The 17,529-nt window shown below is 34.7% G+C and overlaps 3 protein-coding genes across 9 annotated transcripts; 2 read left to right on the top strand and 1 right to left on the bottom strand.

Annotated features, from left to right (window-relative positions):
* Positions 1-205: 205 nt before the first annotated feature.
* Positions 206-2,648, top strand: LOC113278240. The gene is made up of 7 exons (XM_026527134.1): positions 206-416; positions 612-698; positions 975-1,157; positions 1,240-1,404; positions 1,569-1,625; positions 1,745-1,891; positions 2,063-2,648. The coding sequence occupies exons 1-7, from the start codon at positions 258-260 to the stop codon at positions 2,435-2,437; spliced, it is 1,173 nt and encodes a 390-aa protein (XP_026382919.1). The 5' UTR covers positions 206-257; the 3' UTR covers positions 2,438-2,648.
* A 4,579-nt stretch (positions 2,649-7,227) lies between these two features.
* LOC113280198 (dnaJ protein homolog) lies at positions 7,228-8,784 on the bottom strand. Its single transcript, XM_026528853.1, has 6 exons — positions 8,698-8,784; positions 8,514-8,581; positions 8,138-8,216; positions 7,609-7,777; positions 7,368-7,509; positions 7,228-7,264 (listed from the first exon to the last, which is right to left on the bottom strand). The coding sequence occupies exons 1-6, from the start codon at positions 8,782-8,784 to the stop codon at positions 7,228-7,230; spliced, it is 582 nt and encodes a 193-aa protein (XP_026384638.1).
* A 450-nt stretch (positions 8,785-9,234) lies between these two features.
* On the top strand, positions 9,235-13,540 carry LOC113283806. 7 transcript variants are annotated; one of them, XR_003327637.1, is made up of 8 exons: positions 9,240-9,506; positions 9,584-9,644; positions 9,849-9,935; positions 11,030-11,272; positions 11,602-11,747; positions 12,083-12,193; positions 13,018-13,113; positions 13,469-13,527. XR_003327637.1 is itself a non-coding variant. In XM_026533190.1 (6 exons), exons 1-5 carry the CDS (start codon positions 9,297-9,299, stop codon positions 11,624-11,626), a joined length of 306 nt encoding a protein of 101 aa, XP_026388975.1. In that variant the 5' UTR covers positions 9,235-9,296; the 3' UTR covers positions 11,627-11,747; positions 12,550-12,773. The 7 variants fall into 7 exon arrangements, 3 of the variants coding, with proteins under 3 accessions (XP_026388975.1, XP_026388976.1, XP_026388974.1); XR_003327635.1 differs by lacking the exon at positions 12,083-12,193 and adding an exon at positions 12,550-12,634 and having other exon boundaries at positions 12,918-13,113; XR_003327634.1 differs by lacking the exon at positions 12,083-12,193 and having other exon boundaries at positions 12,918-13,113; positions 13,469-13,540.
* The last annotated feature ends 3,989 nt before the right edge of the window (positions 13,541-17,529 follow it).

The raw sequence follows: 17,529 nt of genomic DNA on the forward strand, positions 1-17,529 counted from the left end.
TAAATAATGCACATTGCAAGACACTTCTAACTCATTTATAAAAAGTAATTCTTGAATCAATGGTAAATCCGCATTAGATTATGATTTAATTAGAAAATTTATTTCATGCATTTATGATTGCAGATCCAAAATAAATATCTTATATATATGAGTATTTATTACTACGATTAATATTAGTTAAATAGTGCACCTAGGTTTTTGTTTATTTTTTGTAACCATTGCTCAACACTAGTAAGAAAATAGTTGAACAATTAACAATGAAAAATTATACTTTTTTCTTAGTCTTTGTAGCCATGGTTTTCGATCATTTGGAAATTTTTGAAGTTGATGGAAGGCAAAGCATATCGATTGAAGAAGATTTAGAGTTCGAGAGACAACTCAAGATACTCAACAAACCTCCTCTCAAGACAATTCATGTAAGATTTAAATTAACATTCATGTGCAAACTTAACAATTGTTTGTTATATTGATATTATCGACTAACAGTGCATCTAATAATTATTTGTTACATGAAAGTCGTAAATTAACATTCATGTGCAAACTTAACAATTGTTTCTTATATTGATATCATCGACTAACAGTGCATCTAATAATTATTTGTTACATGAAAGTCGTCATGGGGTGATATCTACGATTGTATCGACTTTTACGAGCAACCTGCATTTGATCATCCTTTGCTCAAACACCATAAATTTCAGGTTCGTTTAACGTCATTATATGTATTTTGCTTTTTCTTTCTTGCGAGTGTGGCCTCTTACAGACTAGTATACTGTTACATTAAGAAACAAAATTACTTTTGAATTTTCCCTTTTTTTTTTCCTCGGCAAAGATAAGATTGATTAAGAACGGTTCACAAAATTACAAGAAATAAGTAAAGTAAACCTCCAAAAAAAACACTAACAATACCCCAAAACAGACTAATTTTCCCTTTTTTTTGTCTTTCCAATATAAGTAGTTTCGAATATGTTCTTCAGATGAAACCAAATTTAGAGATGAAAGGAGGTAGGAGTGAGAGTGGCACATCAATTTTTCGAACTCAAGTAGAGAGTTGTCCACAAGGAACGGTACCAATACGAAGGACACGAAAAGAAGATTTAATCAGAGCCAAGTATTCGTCATTGTCAATTGAGCCCATGTCTGGCGCTAAAAACGAATACGTAAGAATATTTTGTATCATTGTTCTTAGTTATACATATTCCAGTTCATGTCATTTGTTAATTTGCATCGAGAATTCTTTAGTTTGCAGGTATTGTGTATCAACATGATGGTGAAGCATTTCACGGGGCAACTGCGAACATAAGTGTATGGAAGCCAAATGTTAACCTCGATGAATACAGCATGGCGGAAATTTCTTTAAGATCCGGTTGGGATCGTCAATACAATAGAATACATGTTGGATGGATGGTACGTAAGTGAAAAATAAATTCCTTCTTTGGTTCTTGAGTATAAAAAATCTCAAGAACCAAAGAAAAATTCGGCACAACTTCAACTAATACTTGCAAGTTGTATGCTCTATTTATACTTGGTTTTCGTATAATTTGACTTCACAGTTTATCCATGTTTATTAGGTGAATCCCTTGTTCTACGAAAATGACACCAATGTCCGACAATTTATATACTGGACTGTAAGTTTTAGATCATGTTATCGTTTATTATTAATAACAAATAAAGTTCTATTTTTAGGCTTCTTACTATGTAAATTCTTGGTTTAGCTAGACAATTACAACTCATTTTATTTTGACAGGTAGACAATGGCAACCACACAGGATGCTATAATACCCTTTGTCCTGGTTTTGTCCAAGTTGACCCTCGATTTACTCCTGACACGCCTTTTGACCCCATCTCTGTTTATGGAGGCGCTGTTGTTGAAATGCAATCCCATGTATATTTCGTAAGTAACTTACTGATGAAATTCAGTTGTAATGATGAGCCTTTGTTCCATAAAATAATGACAAGTTATATATATGTACGTAAACATTTTGCTACCTATAAAATGGTGCAAAAGATAAACCCTGTGGGATGATATTAACAATTTTATTTGTGTTTCGCATCACGATTATAGGATTCATCGGAAAAGAGATGGTGGTATGTAATTCAAGGCATAAAAGTTGGATACTGGCCAGCAGAAGTTCTTCCTCGGTTGAGTGACGTTGGTGTCGAACGCATATACTGGGGAGGACACTCAAAGGGCAATGAAGATGGACGTGTTCCTGAAATGGGAAGTGGTCAGTTTCCGAATGAAAAGTTTAACCAAGCTGCCTATTTTACACAAATGCAATATAATGATGCGTCTGGTACCCTATTAGATCTTAATTATAAAAGGACGATAGATGTAATTGGTTGTAAGGAGCAATATGATATGGATTATTATGGTTTCCTGGAGGATGGTGGTCGACGACATAGCTTACAATATGGAGGACCCGGTGGAAAGTGCTAGTTAGCTTGTGTGCTGTAATGTTCTTGTTCTTATTATGCGAATAAGGAGAATATATTTTGCTGTGCACCAGTCCAAGATTCAGTAAAATTTTCCTTTTTATGCCTAGATTTTTTTATTTTTTTTTGGCAAATGTACAGAGTGCATTAAACAAACAACTAGGCTTAACCAAACTAGAGTAAGCACTCCTGGAAAGGATTAGCCGATTAGTAATCCGTACAACTTCAGTTAACCTATTAATTTAGTGCAAGTCTGCAACCTTAGCAAAAAAACATCAGCCACGAAGTCTGCTTCTCTATATCAATGACCATACTGCTCATTTCGGGGAAAAAAACAATTTTTTTTTGACGTTCACTAGATTGTTCAGACATGAAGGGAGATATGCCTCTCCCCTACACAGTTGTATTTCTCACTTGATCTTAAAAAATGATTAATTGCCTCTGACAGCATCTCCAATGCATACGGTCAAGGTCATCCTATGTTGAGGTCTTATTAACACATTTTTACGTGTGTGTCATTACTAACAAAAAACAAATTAATGTAAATTTTTTTACCTCAAGTTGATCTCCAACCCCCAAGGTATTATCTAACAAACATTATTTGAATTTAGAGACAAAATAATAATGTGGCTTTAAGACCCAAGGTCATAGTGGAAGTCTTATTTACACTTTCTCCATTACCCCCACTTAGCCATGTCATCTCTCTCTATGACGTTGATCCTTGTGTTGGAGATGGAAATTTGGTGCAAAAAATCTTGAATCCTAGGTGTCATTCAATTTTAAAACCTTTACCCTTGCATTGGAGATGCTCTAAGGGTGGAGGTGATCCTATGCGGAGGTCTAAATATCACATTTTCTATGGAGGTCATTCACATATGGACAAAGTCACAAAGCAAATAAAGTTAACATCTTTCAACCCAGAAAAATCATCTCCAATCCTCAAGCTTTTATCTAACAACTTTATAATTAATATAGAGACAAATTGATGATGTGGACTTAGACCCAAGGTCATGGAGAAGGTCTTATTTAGACTTTCTCTTCCACCCCACATAATCATGTCATAATTTTTAAGGACCTTAACCCTTGCCTTGGAGATGGAATTTTGGTAGATAAAATCTTAAATCTTAGATGACATGATTTTTTATGACCTCCACCCCTTGCATTGGAGATGCTCTAAACAGATGTGATTATTTTGTTTTAGTCTCGAATTCATCCATAAATATAAATGATCATTGGCTTTTAATTCTGCAAGTTAATTGTAAAATCGCAGCTGCATTAATCTCAATTACGATGAAATAAGATTGGATTAAAGTTACTCATCTTACTGTGCTATTAACAATTTAACACCGGATATCACTTAGTCTTCGATCATTTTAATTAGCATATAAAATAAAACATCATTTTTTTTGGGTTTTCGAAAGCAAAAGATTGAAGGAGTACAATGAAAAATATTATAACCCCCTATTATATGGGTTCAATATATAGAAGTCCCACAAAATGGATCCTTCATTGTCAACTCCATACTTTAGGAAAATGCTATTACTAGCCCTAAAATATCAATTTTTCTTCAGATCTGGCCCATAATTTTAAATTAGATATTTTAATACGGTCCGCGAGTTATAACTCCAAAGGTGTCACTATCCATATACAAAAACTCCAACAAAATTGTTAATAAAAACCCCATTTAATATAAACTGTCTATATTACCATTCTAGTTTAAATCACCCCAACAAAAACAAAAATCAACCCCACTTTAATTCTTATTATATTGTCACCCCCAACAAGAAATAAACAACCACCAATAAGCACCGCCGCCACCGATAACCACCGCCACCACTTCCGACCACCTCCGACCACCGCCACCGCCACCACTTCCGACCACCTCCAACCACCGCCAACGCCACCTTCCGCCATCGCCGCCACTGACCACCTCCGCCGCCGACCACCACCTCCGCCCCGCCGCCACCGACCACCACCGCTCCGCCGCCGCCACCACCGACCACCACCGTCGCCCGCCGCCGCCACCACTGACCACCGCCGCCGCCACCGACCACCACCGCCGCCACCGACCACCACCGCTCCGCCACCGACCACCACCGCTCTGCCGCCGTCGCCCGACGCCACCACCGATACTGCGCAATTGCACCACCACTGCCAGCCACCCTACCATCCAGCACCACCATTGTCGACCACCACCGCCACCACCTCCGACCACCACCACCACCACCACCACCGATACTACGTAATTGCACCACCAATACCAGCCACCCTACCATCCAGCACCACCACTGTCGACCACCGCCGACCAAACCAGCACCACGACCGCCCACCACCACCACCTCCCAAAAATACGATGAAACCGATTTTGGTTTCATCATAAATACGATGAAACCGATTTTGGTTTCATCATAAATACGATGAAAACCGATTTTGGTTTCATCTTGGTTTCGTGAGAAATCACCTGCAAGAAATTTTTTAAGAGGTATTATACATCTTCATGGATAGAAATACATTTTTGAAATATGATGAAACCGATTTTGGTTTCATCATAAATAAGATGAAACCATAATTGGTTTTTGCGCTTCAACAGCAATACCGCCGCCGCCGCCGCCCACCGCCACCGCCGCCCACCACCATCGCGCTACCATCGTTAATGCTAACCACCACCGCCACCGACGACCACCATCGTCGCCGAGCAACACCACCAACCAGCCGCCACCACAAAAAATGAATTTCATTGATCAATATTCAAGAAAATAAGAAAAAAATGATGAAACCAAACAGAAAAATGATGAAACCAAAATTGGTTTCACCAAAAATAGATGAAACCATAATTGGTTTCGTGCAAATGTCTATTCAACTGCAAGAAAATTACAAGAAGTATTATACATTGCTGATGTGCCAAAAACGTAGATGCTGCCTACGTATTTTGCTAAATGCTAGTACAAGAAACATTAGAATAGAAGAACAACAAAACACATGGAAATTTAAAAAGTCTATGCAAGATCACAACATTTTATGTTAAACTGCAGTGCGGTAGAACTGCATCATCGTTTAGTAAACTCAGTTTAATATTGTGATACAACTCACGGAATTTTGGTAAGATAAAAAAATATATTCAAAGATGATAAAGACATGCACAAGAATGAAAATAAAAAAATGAAGAAGTGGAGAAGCTATAAGGAACAAGGATGAGGTTACAAATCACCTGTATGTGAAGCTAGGTAAAGAGAAGCCATAACAATACCCTACTTATCTCCTGATATAAACTGATGCATAGGGGCTCCAGATTGGATGCTTTCATTTCACGGGGATCAAGCTTAATCAAGCCAGGAGTGTCATTAATGGGTCCTGGTGCAATCCCATTGACTCTTATATCATAATCAGTGTCCTACTCTAAGGCCAATGACCTTGTCATTGGCATCAATAGCTTCCTATTCAGAGAAAAAAAATGAAATTTCATCACCTGAATCATTTCTATGAAGGTGAAAAGGTAGCTTTTGGTAATGAGAGTTGATGTTAGGCAAAAACATTAGATGTAATTGAAGTTTACTAAAAGGAACTACTACATTGTTGCCAACCTTAGCTGCGGAAACATGAATTTGATACCAAGTTCCCGAAGTTAATTGAATGAACTCGGTGGATGGCTTCTCGTTTGCAGGAAATGAATTGACAAACAAATAAAATTTTATGCCTCTAAGGGAAACAAAAAGGCAATTAAACAAGCAAACGGGAGGAATTAACATTCACAAAAACTGATAAAAGTTAAAACAACTCGAATCAGTAAAATAATTTTATAAGTTAACAATCACGTACCTCTGCTATTTGGATTAGCTCTATAATCTAGTAAAAGAACAACACAAATTTTGCTTCCTTTAGCAGCCGCTATATGATGGTGATAAACAAAAAATACATAAAGTTAACAAGTCAATATCTTTTATAAGAAACACAACAAAAAGTACTAATTAAAAGAGAAGCAATGTACAACTGAAATATATACTTCCTCACCTTGTTCATTCTTAGATCCTTTAAATAATTTGTCCTCCTCATTGATCAAATCTTGCAGCAAACAAACATACTCATAAATTCCTCATTGATCAAATCCTACAGCAAACAAAAATAAATAACTCCAAAGTTAATATTATAGTGTTCAAAGAATAACCAACAAGATTGGTTTCATTGACCAATACTCAACCAAATAAGAAAATACAAAGTCGTTGTCGCTGAGATAATGATACCTATTGCATTCTCATCGATACACACTAAGTAAGAGAAAACTTTTTTGTAGAAGCAACAGAAGGAAAGATGGTACAAAATACTTGCTTTGCTGCCCATAAAGTGGCAAGTATACTTGAGCCAAACATCATTTCTGCTATGTTTATTTGTTCGAAAAATTCTTTGATAGGAAGTGATTTTACTGATTAAACATATACATATGAAATTAGTGGGACCTCACCAAACAAAATCAACAGGAGCCATATATAAATATGATAACATGGGAACTACTGAAGATACAAACTAATAGAGTTCAAAGATAGCATGCATCTCTAACAATTTCTGGTGTCCTGTGCCAACAATCATACTAGTGATTTAGGAAAAATAAGGAATTATAGAGCATTCCTCATCGGTGCCCAACAAGTACAAAACAGAATACGACATTTTCTTTACATTTTAAGCTTAACAAGTGGTTGTACAAGCATCCCCTAATCCAGTTCTACGGTGGAGCAGTAACATAAAAATTACTATATAATTCAAATGTCTCTAAAAAATAAGTGTTAACTAACATAATAAAACTTACCACAACCCCACTTTAATTCTTAGTGACATCTTTCTGGAATACAAAAGAGTAAAGAATAAGATTACAGCAGACAAAATCCAACTAAGCAAAGTATCCTTAAACTAGCAATGAAAAGCACCAGTCTAATAAAACTTACCCAGTGCACTTGGAGCAGATGGCATCGCGAGAGAGGGACAATTTCTTTGATGTTCCAGTGTAAAGATCCTCCAGCGACACCTTAAGAGAATGCATAACATCTTCTCCCCTCCTCTTCCTCCTTCCTCTGCTGCTGCCACCACCTAACGGTAAACAAATTCCAAACATCATGAATACCTTTCACTTTCATAAATAAATTTAGTAAAAACATTAACCCATTAGAAAATGATATCTCCACCTACCTCCAAATGGGCTTCCTCCTCCAAAGAAAGATGATAAGATGTCAAAGGGGTCGTGGCCACCACCACCTCCTCCCATTCCTTCCTTGAGCGCATCCTCACCATACTGATCATAAATTTCACGTTTCTCTGGATCACTCAAAACCTCATAAGCCTGGGCCAACTCCTTGAACTGCATTGAGAGAAATATTACAATGCTCAATAAACACCCCTTTTTGACTGCCCCAGAGAGCAAATTAAAACATACACAAATCAACAAACCAACCAGGAAAAACCCGGCATCCTAAATCATTCAAGCATCTACTAGCTATCTCAAAATTCAGTTGCCCAGCCCAAATAATAGTCTAAAATGAAGGGCATAGACACGACCAACAAAATCGAGTAAACAAAACATACACAGGGTCTGACCTTTGCAACCTCTATACGTTCGAAATGGAAAACCAAGAGAAATTCTTAATTATATCTACAGTAATTAACAAAGTTACTGATTCTCTACTAGATCAGGAATAATCTAATAGAAAAAACACAATACCTTTTCTGGATCTCCACCCTTATCAGGATGATTCTTAATGGCAGCCTTTCTGTAAGCCTTCTTCAAATCTTCCAAACATCTTTAATCTAAATAATCAGCATCAACAACAAAAAGAAGAACCCATCAACAAAAATGAAAAAAAAATTAAAAAAAATTACAGAATTCAACAGATCTTGAAATTTTTCCCAAAATCAACAGATCCTTGAAAATTAAAAACATACCAAGAATTTCAAACACGCTGAATGTTCAAAATAATCGATCGATTTTATGATTGTGGGTGAAACCCTAATTCTTCTTCAGAAAGGAAGCCCTAGAATTTCACACGAAGGAGGGTGTTTCTCTCAATCTATTCTATTAAATAGATTTTTCATCAGACCCAGAAGAAGAAGAAGCTCTGGTGATGATTCGATGACGTCGTATGTTGTAATTTTGCCACTTTAATTTCTGTAAATAAAAAACAGAGAAATTTCAAATAGAGGAACTGTAAGAAGAAGAAATTGAAATAAGTAACAAAAAAAATTTCCAGAAAGTGGATTAAGAGAGACGAAGGATTAACGAACCAGGGATTTGTGTTTAGTTGTAGTTGGAAATTCGGGGAGTCGGAGCTTCAGAATTGGAGATGAAGAGATGATTTTGCAGGATTCCATGGGGTTTTGAAAAGCTGGGAGAAAATTTCTAAAGAGTAAAATGAAACCCGATTGGAGATATTTGTGGGGATACAAAACAATACACCTCAGCAAGCTCGTTTTTCGTCTTTTCTGGGCGTAAGAAAGAAGACGGTGGTGGTGGGAGAAGGAGACGGAAGAAAGAAGAAAAAAGAAATCAGAGAAGAAGAAGAAGAAGAAAAGGTCAAGGGCATGTTTGTCTTTTTTTAAAGTAACAAAAATTAAATTTACACATTATTATTTGGTTTGGGGTTTTTGTCCCAGTTTTATTTGAAACGGTTTTTATTTGGTAGAAATAATATGACCGGTTTTTTCTTATCACTAGTTTGTTCACTTAGGGGTTTTGTCACTAGTTTTTTTTAATATTGGCGAAACTATCCTTTCCCATAAATACAATAGGAATACCAGGAGATATTTTCATTTCTCTATTCTCTTTCTCTCTCTTCTCCGTTATCTTTCTCTCTCGGCTCCAACGAAAATAATTTCTAGGGTTAATGTTTTTTTATTTTCATTTCTATTCACTCTCTGATTTCGATTGTACATCAATAGATTTTAAATTAGTAAGTTGATTCGAAGATTCAGGTAAGATTCAAGTTAATTTTAGTTCCATTTAGTTTTGATCTTTTTTTGTTTTTGATTTTATTCAGTTCTGTAAAGAAGAAGAACACCTTGATTCTTTTTTTGATCCAATCAAGTGGTTTCAGGTAAGGTTTTCGATTTGATTCAATAGATTTTCCTCATTTTTCATTCTCTTTACCTAGTTTTGATTGATTCTATTCAGATCGGAGGAGAAAAACAACATGATTTTTCCGAATCAATCGATGCTCGTATTTCGAATCCAGGTACGTTTTGTTTGTTATTGTTGATGTAGTTGTTTAGGTTCGATTTGTTGTTTTCTTTATTTCAATTTTGATTTAGGGTTGATTTTTGATAATGGTGATTGGTGAGCTGATTTCAGTTTATGCTACAGTTAATTTAAGGTCTTTAGATTCTTATATTTAGATTTTGTGTTATTGAATTTATGTGATGAATTCAGAATTTGACAGGTATGATATTGTTGAAAGAGAGCATTGTATATGGAACGTTGTATCAAAACTCTACCAAGAAAGCATCAGAACCTTTCCAAAAATCAGGTATCATATCTTCGACTTCAGTTTGTAAATTGAAACTAAGTTTTAGAACTGACATAGTACGTAACTGTGAAGCATGTGTAGTTGCAAATCGAAACTATCTGCTGGTGCTGTTTTTTGTTTTGAATCAAAGTTTGTTGATTTGGGCCACATAATAGACATGAAACCAATTGTTGGAATATTTAATTGGAAATCTACTTGGTATTTTTCATTTGGACTGGTGGTTTTCATTTAAAGAAAGGTAGATTTATCATTTTATTTTTTTACTTTTTTATCCATATCTTTGTGTTTACAGTTAAAAATCCAAATGTGTACAGTATTTAAAGAGTGGATGAGTGCATGATAATGACTAGTGTATATAGAAATTGTGATACATAATGTGTTAGCAACGTTTTATCTAGATGTTGAATAGTTAGGAATTTTTGAAGTTTGGTTGGATGGAGTTGAGTACCCTGTGTTTTCTTTCACTGTAATGATTGCGTTAAGTGCTTTACTAGTGTTAGCTTCAGTTAAAAGGCTTAAAAAAGTGGATTTATTTTTTTATTACAATTTTTATATACTTATACTTGTTGGTGTAGTGAATTAATAATGAGAATGTGGTACAGTAAGTCACATTCATAGAGCAGTCTTAGTTTTGTTGTTATTATGCGCAGAGAATATGGCCACCAGAAGTAAATTATGCATGTTACATTTCCTACACATACAAAATGAATGAAATTTTTTTTTTTTAATTGTTTTCATAATATTTCTTGAATTGTAGTGGACATATCTTATTAAAATGAAAATTATGAAATCTTTTGCTGACGATTCGATGGAAGTAGTTGACACCGAGGTCTTTGAACCTCGGATGTGTAATTTCTAAATACACAAACTAAATGGTTGTGTAATTTCTAGTTACACATGCTTATTAGGTGTGTAATTTCTAATTAGTAATTACACATACAAATTGGATAGGATAAGATGTGTCGTCTGCCTCTTGGTTCTAGAGTTGTTACAAAACATCTTTTTCAAAGGTAAAAATTGAATACATACCGATTATTATGTATTAACAATGTGATTTTAACTGACTAAGTTTGATTTTCTTTTGTATTTGGTAGCCTGCAAAATTATTTGAATCTGTAGGGTTGTATTATTATTGGAAATGATTGCATGGCGTATAATTTGGAAATGAAGAAGAAATTGAGAAACAATGGTGAAGGAAGTAGCAGAGAATTGAGTAGAGAGTACTGATGGAGATGGTATATGCCTTACTGCAACCGTTTTTATGCCAACAAACCTGAACTTGCTGCTCATATAATCTAAGCTATTGGTTACGAAGTTGGCCACAAAGTCTTATAAAGGTTCTTATTAATTATACTTTTATCAAGCTAATTGACTCCAAATTATGACTTAAATAGGCTCTTATGATGTTTAATTTGAATGTATCCAGGTTCTATTGTTTATAAACTTTAAGAGTTGTTAACAGAGTCTAACAATAGTACTGTTTAATGTGGTTGGATGCATTTTGTATATGTACTAGCATATTACAATGCGTTTGTATGCGTGTCAGCAGATTTTAGTAGTAGCGGTGTTTTTGGAGTAGGTAGTCGTTTTTTTATATCCATAGAAATCTTGAATTGTTTATGAAGTGGTATTCGTTAATGAATCATTTGGAATTTGTAATTTTCAGGTGTTTGTGTTTGAGGCAGCTGTGAAGCATGTGAACTGGTCTACAAACGAATCTGTGGTGATTTTGGTGATGGAGGTGCAGGTTTTGGAGGAGGATGAGAAGGTAGTGGTGATAGCCAGCAGTGGTTCATGTGTGTCTGTTGAAAGGTAAATATTAAGCAATATTCGTTTCCATTTTTCTTTTGGCACTAGTTCATGTGTGTATAATGTATTGGTTCATTGTATTTATCATCAACATTAAGCATTGGTATGGACTATTAGCTTTTGAAGTATGATGCCTTCAGACTTTACAAGTACGCAAGTTATATGAATGTGTAGCTGCTAGTTACGCATGCTAATTAGAACTGTAACTACTAGTTACGCATGCTAATTAGAACTGTAACTACTAGTTACACATGCTAATTAGATGTGTAACCGCCAGTTACATATGCTAATTTCATAGAGCTAGGTATGGAAAAAGTGATCTGAACTGAAACCTACAGATAAGAGTACTGCTTTAGATGTAGAAGAGCTTGTTGACCAGTTGGGTCTAGGATTGGATTTTCTATGGGAGGCAAGGAAACTTGGGGCTGCCTCAAATACATCCCTGACATGTATGGTTTTGCACCTTCACTTTTATCTTTGTTGAAATTGATTTGCTGAACAACTTTTATTGTACTAGACATTGGACATTTCTTACGAGTTTATGTGTAAGACATTAGACATTTCTTTGCATTATATGGATGTGTAACACTCAGTTACACAAGTCAGGTGCATCTGTAACTCTCAGTTACACTTTTCAGATGCATCGGTAACTCCTAGTTACACTATTCAAATGCATGTGTAGCTCTTATTTACGGTAGTTAATCTTCTCACATCATGCATTTATGTTTTCTATGTTCTGGTCTGATACTGGAATACTACTCAGGCATGTATGAATAAATAAAACTCGCGTCCCTTGTTTATGCAGTACTGAGATGCTTTCCACTTTGAACATCCCCTGGGTTATTCTCAACCTCTCTGAAAGAAGTGCTTTGCTAAACGAATCAAATGAAGTAATTAGTTTTTTTTGCACAGAAGCTTAATTGCTATTGTTATGTACAGCTCTTGTGGCACACCATCTTTTCCTTTGGTTTTTCTTAATTTTTATATAGTTCTGTAATACTCGGAAATTTAATGCGGATTCAGTTACAACTTGTGTGCTTCTCATCTGATTGTAGAAATTTAGATATAGGTGCTAATTCATGCTAGGTTTGGTCTCTTTTTAGTGTTTTTGATTTTATCACACCAATCTGTGGATATTTATAATGCTAGAATATGTTTGAATGTTCTCTGTAGCTTTTACATCGAAAGCATGCTTGTTGAAATAGATATATATGAGTTCAAGTTCACTATGCTCATATGATTGAGTTGTGTCAACTGGAGAAGGAATTTGCAGTCTTTGGTTGCACAAACCATGAAGATATCCCATGGGCTGAGACTGGAACTGGGTACATTGTTGAGCCAAAAGGAAAAAGCTTCTTCTCATTCCAAGGTTTGATATTATCCCATACTCTTTAATTTCAAACCAAAGCTCTTTTTCAGTTTTGAAGTTGAAAAAGGCATGGATGTGTAATTGCGGCGTACACATCTATATGTATGTGTAACTGCTTATTATACATGCATATTGTATGTGTAACTTCTGCATACACATCTATATGGATGTGTAACTTCTGATTATGCATGACGGATGCATGTGTAACTCCCAGTTACACATGCTAAGATAAGTTATCATGTGTATTTCTGCGATCTTTGTTCTATAATTTTGTCTTACAATTGTTCTATAATATTTTTATTTTTTTTGCTTTTTGTTCATCCAACCTAATCCATGGATGTTTATTTCGTTGCAGATATGCAAGCATTTTGGAGGGAGGAAAACAAGAAGGAAAGGCAAATATTTAAACTTCATAAAAGTACAAATCAGACGCATGTGTAACTCTCAATTACACTAGATAGATGTATATGTAACTCTCAATTACACTAGACAGATGCGTGTGTAGCTTCTAGTTACACATGCTAAGAAATTATTGTAAATGTATATTAAAGTAATACATGTATTTTTTTTCTATGCGTTCTTTTTGATGTCTATTTTTTTGATGTGTAACTTTGCATTATACATGGCATAAGGATGTGTAACTTCTGGATACAAATGTCATATGCATGTGTAACTTCTGTTTACACATTCACACTGTATTTTAATAATTTTGGGCCTAGAATTAATAATTTTGGGCTTAAATTTAAATTTTTATTTAATTTGGGGATTGACAATATATAAAAGGGCACGGATGTCTTTTAATAACTCGGGGCCTAGATTTAAACTTCTTTTAATTAAGGGCCTCATATTATGGGTTATCCATGGGTTGGGTCTTAGCCTAATTTTCCTAACTACAATAGAGAAAACTGCCAAAATGTTATTCTATTTTTGTTTTAATACAAAGGAAAATCTGCATTGGATTTGGCTTTAATGAGAAAACCTAGCCATGTATTGATGGCCGCATATCTAGAGTATCTAATATTTATTTGAGAAATTGGGAATATGTCCCGCTTTCATTTGGGTAAAAATGTGACATAGGCACACGAGTAGCCCTACATATGTGAGATATAACTTGTTTAGCGCTTTTTTTCTCTTATTAGGATAGATTTCTTAATTTTTTTTAGTTATGGGATAAATCCCCAAACAAATTAGTGAAAATGAGACATATTACCAATTTTTCCTATTTATTTCAACAAATAGACATAATCTTCACATTTTAAGATTATGTCAATATAACCATGTCAACGGTTGGATTCAGTTAAACTTACATAAACAAACAATCTAAGATTTTTAAACCCTAATAAAAAAAGAAGATATTGTGATATAATTAAATCAGTTTGATCTTTATGAAGGGTTTGTATACAAATAACCTAGGAGTGGTTCCTTTTTTCTTTGATGAATTAAAGTTCTTCTTTATATGTTCTTCCATGGAAGTAATGGCAACGGAGAAAGAAAATACAACTACATTACAATGGGGAGAGAAAAACTAGAAAACAAAAAAGCCAGCCACATCAGCGGTGAGTTTAATAGTGGGTTTAACTGGTGGGCTAAAAAGAATTATTGAATCTAAAAATAACTAGCTCAACTAATTTGAGACAAATGGAGTAATTTTTGAATTAATGGTAAATGATATGCATTAGATTTTGATTTAATTAAAAAATATATTTCATGAATTTATGACTTCACATCCATAATAATTATCATGTAGGAGTATTTATTACTCCGTTGAAAAATGCACATTGCAAGACACTTCTAACTCATTTACAAAAAGTAATTCTTGAATCAATGGTAAATCTGCATTAGATTTTGATTTTAATTAGAAAATCTATTTCATGCATTTATGACTGCAGATTCCAAATTAGTATCTTATATGAGTATTTATTACATCGATTAGTTAAATAGTGTACCTAGGTTTTTGTTTTTTTGTACCCATTGCTCAACACTAGTAAGCAAATAGTTGCACTATTAACAATAGAAATTTATACTCTCTTTGTAGCCATGGTTTTTATTCTGAATTAAATTTTTTTTGAAATTGATGGAAGACAAAGCATATCATGGAAGAAGATTTAGAGTACGAAAGACAACTCAAGATACTCAACAAAACTCCTATCAAGACAATTCATGTAGGATTTAAACCGACGTTCATGTACAAACTTAACAAATGTTTGTTATATTAATATTCATATCTATTAGCAGTGCATCTAATAATTTTTTGTTACATGATAGTCGTCAACGATTGCATCGGTTTTTACAAACAACCTGCATTTGATCATCCTTTGCTCAAAAACATAAATTTCAGGTTCGTTTAATGTCATTATACTATGTATTTTACTATTTCTTTCTGGTTAATGCGGGTGTGCATGGGCATTAATCTAGTAAATATAAAGGATTATTGGTTATTAATGCTGCCAATTAATCTTAAAATCCTCACTGCATTAATGTTAATCACAATGAAATAAGACTAGATTAAGGTTACTCATTTGTGCGATTAACACTATATATACAGATACAAAGCCTCACTTAGTCTTTGATCATTTTAATTACCTTCGTAAATAAAACGTCGTAATGAGAAAACAAAAGTATGTATGCGAGGGAAGCTATCAGAAATGTGATCTGAACTGCGCAAGTACATCAGTGCTTGGCGAAGTTTCTTTAGCGGAAGAAAATTTCCGAATTGCAAAAACTCTCCTTAACGAAGAGTTAAACCGTCCTGTTACTTATTTTTGTGATCCGTTAGCTCCTTCAATGCAAATAAGCGCAGGGTTGGACCCTGCTGCTAAAATTAATGGATTTCGTGGTATGAAATTTATGGATTCATCGATTTATTCATTAATTTCAGCAGAAGGATCCAACCCTGCACTTATTTATATTAAAGGAGGTAATGGATCACAAGAAGAAGAAACATGACGGCCTAAGAATTTACCGACAACTGCACAAACTCGGTTTAACTATTCCTTAAGGCGAGCATTTTCAATCCGGAGATTTTCTTCTTCTACAGAAACCTCGCCAAGCATTGCTTTACCTCCGCAGTTCTTGCAGAACACATTTCTGATAGCTTCCCTTGCATTCATGTTTTCAGTTCTAAGTTTATCCGAAAGCAAAAAGATTGAAGGAGTACGAAAACTACGATATGGAGAACTACGAAAATGTTGTTCCATTTTTCTTTTATTATAAATGAAAATCTGCATTAGATTCAATGTTCTGAAACCGGACCGGACCGGCCGGTCGAACCGAAAAACCCGTGAACCAGTCACTTTTCCCGTCCGGTTCAACACTGACCCATCAATTTTATAGAAAACCGCTTTATTTATTGAAAACCGTCTGACCCGTCCGGTTCGACCACCAACCCACCGATCCAGTGTCGTTCTCATTGGTTCGACCCAGAATTATTATAATCAAAATATAGAATCCGAGTAATTCTTTTTTGATATTCTAAATCTTTTAACATTGAGACATATCATTTAGACGAGGATTTAAGATTACGGATCCATACAAATTTAATATTACAGATCAAGAAGCGAGTAAGGCTAATCTTCAAAAAGAAAAAAAATTTACTGAATTTCTCCCTTTGTTTGATACGATAATAATAATTGAATTTAAAAAGAAATTATTCATAATTGGATAAAAAGAAATTATTCATAATTATGCATTGATGATGGTATAATGTTGTGATGATTGAGGGGATGATGTTACGATGGCGACGCTGATGTGACGATGATGTTGTAACGATGCTCATAGAAACAGATGGATGATTTGTATGTTCTGATGATTAGTGAAGATATAGGATTAAATATCAAAATAAAACTATTCTTTGTTCTTATGTAGTGGGGGAGGAAGATCCCCGGTGTGTTTATTCCAAACAATACCACTGTGTTTTTATATGCTGTGAAGAAAGAGGGGAAAAGAAAGTGGAGGAGGCGGCAGAGAAAAGAGAAGGGAGGAAATGAAAATGAGAGGCACCGCACTATCGTACTACTAGGTTCTTATTTTTTTAGGGCAAGTATTAGTATAGTGAAAACTATTACGACACCCATTTTTCAGATATTTTATACTATCAAACCCACCGTCGGAAAAGTCGATAGGCGCACCCATTTCTACGTAAAAAATTATCGGCAAAATCATTTTTTGGAAAATTATTTTTTTCGTGAAAAATTATTCTTTCTTTCTTCTCACTCTCTTCTCTTTCCATGTTCTTCATCTGCTAGTGATTCTGTGAGATGAGTGTCCGAAGTAAGTGAATAGATTTTATTGATGAAGCTGTATAAACAATGAAGGAGATGATCTACATCAGCAATTGGTTTTAAAAGGACGAATCCTTTTCTTAACTCATCTCTTTACTTTGAACTTTCAGATCTGGTGGTTTTTAAACGAAAATTT

Source organism: Papaver somniferum, chromosome 5 (assembly GCF_003573695.1).
Source record: "Papaver somniferum cultivar HN1 chromosome 5, ASM357369v1, whole genome shotgun sequence".
NCBI classification, from domain to species: Eukaryota; Viridiplantae; Streptophyta; class Magnoliopsida; order Ranunculales; family Papaveraceae; genus Papaver; species Papaver somniferum.

Coding starts and splice junctions, on each gene's coding strand:
- LOC113278240 (XM_026527134.1), top strand. CDS start 258: ATGAAAAATTATACTTTTTTCTTAGTCTTTGTAGCCATGGTTTTCGAT. Junction 699..974: donor TCAAACACCATAAATTTCAG/GTTCGTTTAACG, acceptor TATGTTCTTCAG/ATGAAACCAAATTTAGAGAT. Junction 1,158..1,239: donor CTGGCGCTAAAAACGAATAC/GTAAGAATATTT, acceptor AGAATTCTTTAG/TTTGCAGGTATTGTGTATCA.
- LOC113280198 (XM_026528853.1), bottom strand. CDS start 8,784: ATGGAATCCTGCAAAATCATCTCTTCATCTCCAATTCTGAAGCTCCGA. Junction 7,510..7,608: donor AGGAGGAAGCCCATTTGGAG/GTAGGTGGAGAT, acceptor GTTTACCGTTAG/GTGGTGGCAGCAGCAGAGGA. Junction 7,265..7,367: donor ATCTGCTCCAAGTGCACTGG/GTAAGTTTTATT, acceptor TTTGTATTCCAG/AAAGATGTCACTAAGAATTA.
- LOC113283806 (XM_026533189.1), top strand. CDS start 9,879: ATGGAACGTTGTATCAAAACTCTACCAAGAAAGCATCAGAACCTTTCC. Junction 9,936..11,601: donor AGAACCTTTCCAAAAATCAG/GTATCATATCTT, acceptor TGTAATTTTCAG/GTGTTTGTGTTTGAGGCAGC. Junction 11,748..12,549: donor TCATGTGTGTCTGTTGAAAG/GTAAATATTAAG, acceptor TTGTTTATGCAG/TACTGAGATGCTTTCCACTT.